This window comes from Zeugodacus cucurbitae, chromosome 3 (genome assembly GCF_028554725.1).
Source record: "Zeugodacus cucurbitae isolate PBARC_wt_2022May chromosome 3, idZeuCucr1.2, whole genome shotgun sequence".
NCBI lineage: Eukaryota > Metazoa > Arthropoda > Insecta > Diptera > Tephritidae > Zeugodacus > Zeugodacus cucurbitae.
In genome coordinates this window covers 68,614,418-68,619,278 of record NC_071668.1, presented here as the reverse complement: position 1 = coordinate 68,619,278, position 4,861 = coordinate 68,614,418, and the positions used below count along the sequence as shown (strand labels likewise).

Genomic DNA, 4,861 nt, shown 5'->3' with positions numbered 1-4,861 from the left:
AGCGGCGCGCATTAACTGTTAGCACTTAACTACAATATGCCACATGTGCGCGCAGTGCGGCAATAGTACAACGCACGCCATAACCCCTCCCCGCCATGGCGAACTAACATAGCGATTGGTTAGCAAGCACTATAGCATGCCTAGCTGTCGCATGTTGCTGCGCATAATCCAACCCACCGGTGGACGTATACACAGTAGCGCTATGTAAGTGGCGTGTAACGTACGCGTCACTCACAACGCTGTCACGGCAATTTGATTTATTTGCCTTGCGCTGCACGTATAGAGAGCGCACGGATATAAAAGTGTGTATGTGTGTTTGTGTTTCAGCAAAGAGCGCGCATACACATTATAACAACTCAATGCTAATTACTACCGTACCTACCGTACTAGTGTTGTCACACTCGCACGCGCTTATGCTGCGCTCTCGAACAAGTGTTGTGTGCATAAGCGCGCTCTTTCAAGCGAGCGCTTTAACAGACGTGCCATGTGTGCGAGTGCGACAACAATAGCACACAAACGCGACAAGGGTAGGTTAACGCACAAACAAGCAAACATGCGCTTACGTTTCGTTAGCGCTACGTTGCTTAATGCTATAACTACCACTAACAATGCGACAAACACAAACATAACGACGAGAGTCGCGCCCGCGGAGAGTCAAACGTCGTCATCGTCGTGCCTACACAACTTCGTGCATGCCATACATTCGTATACACGAGCGACAACACAACACACCGTAGCAGCAGCAGCAGCGCTCTAGACAGCCAGCCAGCACCTCGAACAGGTTTCATGCTCGTCGAACGAAAACAGAAAGGTGCTCAATTCAGTGCAGTGTGGAGGTATTCGCGTGTTGACGTCTCGCGGAAATTGTTAAAAATTTATTTGACAAACTTTTCAATGTGCAGATGCATTGAGAAGGCACAAGTAATAGACTCAAAAAAAAAAATAAATAAATAAGATTTATTTAGAAATAAAAAGACTTTGATAACGCAACGACGTCGAAACAACGTCTTGTGACTAAACAATTGAATTGTTTTTCATAAACAAAATAATACGTAAAATAACGCGTGTAATGCCGGAAACTGAAAGTGAACTTTATTAAAAAATTGAAAATTTGAAAAATTGTTTTTCGAAAAATACAAAAAATATTGAAAATATTTTCCAATGTGAAATTGTGTAAGTGCTAAGCCAGAAAAAAATACTGAACGCGCATAAGTCTTACTTGGATACTTGTGTTAATTGACTAAGTACAATTTTTTTGATGATTACGAATAATCAGAATTTGCACAAAAACACATAAGCATTACGGCACTCTGTGAAGAAGACGTGCGAAAGACGGCGCAGCGTAAGCAAACGAAGTAGCGCAAGGCGTAGTGCATGTGTAGATGACGCGTGCAGGCGCGTAGACAAAACGCAGTGCTACCTGTGCAAGTAACGGTGCAAACGAAGCAGTGCATAAAATATTAAAGAAAAATTAAAGCATTATAATAGAACAAATATTGCGAATATAGCAAGCGCTTTAGAAATATATATGTATTTAAGGAAGCGCGCGCGGCTATGCTTACATATAAAAGATAACTATTGAAGCAGCAAGTTAGTGACGCCAAAGTGTTTAAAGTGACACAACATAAGCGCATAATAATTAAAAAAATAAAAATAAACTAAAACAACACAAACTGACATAACACGAACACACGCAGACACAGCGCAAGCAAAAAATTGTTAGAGAAAAATATAAAAAATATTAATAAATGTCGCACAAAAAATGGTTTCAAAACAGTGCAAATTAAACGCTTGCAACCTAACAACAGTGTGACACAAAAGTGTATGCTTAAAATAAAAAAATAAATATTTAAAGCGCAAAGCCAGCAACAACATTTAACGCACAAAACGCATAGCAAACAGTGCTATTAACACAGAAAACATATAAACATTAGCAGCGCAACAACAACTATAACAAAAATAACATAACAATAATATCAAAATATCGCCACAACAACAACAACACAACATGTTGACCATGGAATCGGATATGAAAGGCGGCATCTTGCATGCCACCATGCCGCCGCATCATGCGTCCGCCGCTTTGCATGGCCATGCCGCCTCGCCGTACAGCGCGCTCGGTCCACTCATGAATCTCGGACAATCGCACTTGACACAATCGCATTTGAGTCAACATCATCATCATCACATGGCCACACATTTGGCCAGCAGCGGTGGACAACAACAAAGTGCGCTACTCGGTAATGGTGGCGGTTTGTCGAGCAATCCGTTGAGCTCATTGCAAACCAGCATGGCAAATACTTTGAATGGCAGCGCCAGCAGTCTGCAACAGCAGCAACAACAACAGCAGCAGCAACAACTCGGTTCGCCATTGCATAGCGCTAGCGATTTGAGTCCCACACAATCGAGCATTGGCAGTCATCATATGACATCGCCAAGTGGACAGCAGCAGCAACAACAACAGCAACAGCAACATCATGGTGTGCATCACCACAGCGGTATGGGTGGTGGCACGCCTATTGGCGGTCAAAATTCAGGCGCGCCAACGCATATTGGCGGCGGTAGCCACAATGTGAATAACAACAATACGTCGACCACAAATAAGAATCAACAGAATGCGGAGCGTGTTAAGCGTCCGATGAATGCGTTTATGGTGTGGTCACGCGGACAGCGGCGTAAAATGGCCTCAGACAATCCGAAAATGCACAATTCAGAGATTTCAAAGCGTTTGGGCGCACAGTGGAAAGATCTCTCCGAGGCTGAGAAGCGTCCATTCATCGATGAGGCGAAACGTTTGCGTGCGGTGCATATGAAGGAGCATCCGGATTACAAGTACCGGCCACGTCGCAAGACAAAGACGCTCACCAAGTCGAAGGAGAAGTATCCAATGGGTGTGGGCGCACTGTTGCAGCCAAGCGAACCGAATGCGCCTAGTGCGGCGCGCAATACCAGCGCCAATTCGATGGCGGCAGCACAACAAGCGGCCGCTGTCAATCGTGATATGTATCAGATGAGCGCACCCAATGGTTATATGCCTAACGGTTATATGATGCACGATCCTTCCGCCGCCGCATACCAAAGTCAGCACAGCGCCTATATGGGTAACTATCATCGCTACGATATGGGACAAATGCATCAGGCGGCCGCTGCGGCGGGCTCACTCAACTACATGAATCCGGCGGCGAGTGGCGGTTACGGCATGTACGGCACTGTGTCGGGTGGTCAGACCTCACCGTATGCCAGCATACAACAACCCGGTTCACCCTACAGCAATGTACAGCAACAGCCCGGCTCACCGTACGGCCTGACCGGCGGTCAACCGGGTTCACAAGTCTCCTGCCAAAGTCACAGCCCCAGCGATTCGAGTATCAAATCCGAACCTGTCTCACCCAGCCCGCTACATAGTCAAGCGCAACAGAATTCCGCCGCTGTACTCGCTGCCAACAACAATAACAATCATATAATGAAACGTGAATATGGCACGACGCAGCAAAGCACCGATTTGAATCATCTAATGAATATGTATCATCTACCCGATGGCATGCAGGCATCAGCCGCTGCTGCTGCCGCCGCTGCGGAGCATCAACGCAATCTGATGCATTATCAGAATAGTTCGCCGGATTTGCAGCAACAGCATGCGCAGCATCAGCAATCGATGCGCGCGATGGCGCCACTCGCTCACATGTGAGAAATGGCCAGTGCTTATGGTCAGTCAGCGCTCGCAATCGCCACAGTTGCATCCACAAATGCCTCCGCCGCCCTTGCTAGCGGCGCCACCGCTAATGCCATTGCCACGAATGCGGACACAACCGTAACGACGGATATGACGAACGCGTTGGAGAATGGTTTGGTGGTGTCGCGCGCCGCCACCACATCCACATCGCCCACCACCCCGCCTAACGCGTTGCTGCAACATACGCAACAACTGACACACGCACAACTGCAGCTAGCGCAGCAGCATCAACAGCAACAACAACAACAGTTACACTTATCACAATTGGAGCTGGAGCCGCCAGCGTCAGCAAGCGCTGCCAGCTTGTTGCAACATGCGGAGCATAACGGTGGCGCTAGTCTACACAACGGCTTGCATGGCGGCCAGTCGCTGGAGAGTGTAGCCGGCAATAGCAGCAGCAGTGGTAGCAGCAACAACAATGGCGGCGGCGTCAGCATGTTGCACAGCTATGTGAATGGCATGCATGGCGGTCGCCCCAGCCCGACGGCATCAGGTTCTTCCGGCGGCAGCCGCTCGTCGGCGCACTCACTGCCGTTGCCCGCGCATTCGCCCGCGTTGCAGCAACATGTCAATGGCGGTTATCTACAAACGGCGAGTTGCGGCTCAGCGCTCACCGCCACCGCCACCACAATTGTGTCGCCCGCGCTGATGGGCCGCATAGGTGGCGGTCATGGCGATGTGAGCGGTGGCGCGGGCGGTGTTAGCGATGGCCTGGGCGTTGGCGGTCCGCTGGCGCTGCTGCACCATCACCACCAGCACCATCATCATTTGGCGCCGCATCATCATGCTCACCACCACCACCCTCATGCCCACCACGGCGTTACGCATCAGCTGCACCATCCGCACGACGCATCCGTTGGACTGTTGGATATATCCACATTGTAAATTAGCTACAAATTACACACGTAAAATTTAACGAGTAATTAAGTAAAAAATAAAATTAAATTAAAATTAAAAATTTAACAAGTTTTAGCTTTAGTTGTAAAGTGCATACAAAATAATTATTATAAATAAATTAATTTAAAATTAAAAATAAAAACAGAAACAGAAAAAAAATCACAAAAAAAGATGTCAAGTAATTTTATGCGCAAAAAAGTTGAAAAAGCAAAAAAATAAATTAAATTAAAA

The 4,861-nt window shown here is 47.3% G+C and overlaps 2 protein-coding genes across 2 annotated transcripts; both read left to right on the top strand.

Moving 5' to 3' along the window:
• The first annotated feature begins 719 nt into the window (after positions 1-719).
• On the top strand, positions 720-3,688 carry LOC105214726 (transcription factor SOX-3). The gene has a single exon (XM_011188308.3). The coding sequence runs from the start codon at positions 2,009-2,011 to the stop codon at positions 3,686-3,688; it is 1,680 nt and encodes a 559-aa protein (XP_011186610.2). The 5' UTR covers positions 720-2,008.
• Positions 3,689-3,691: 3 nt separating this feature from the next.
• LOC105214736 (homeobox protein goosecoid-like) lies at positions 3,692-4,618 on the top strand. Its single transcript, XM_011188319.2, has one exon. It carries the CDS (start codon positions 3,692-3,694, stop codon positions 4,616-4,618), a length of 927 nt encoding a protein of 308 aa, XP_011186621.2.
• Positions 4,619-4,861: the final 243 nt, after the last annotated feature.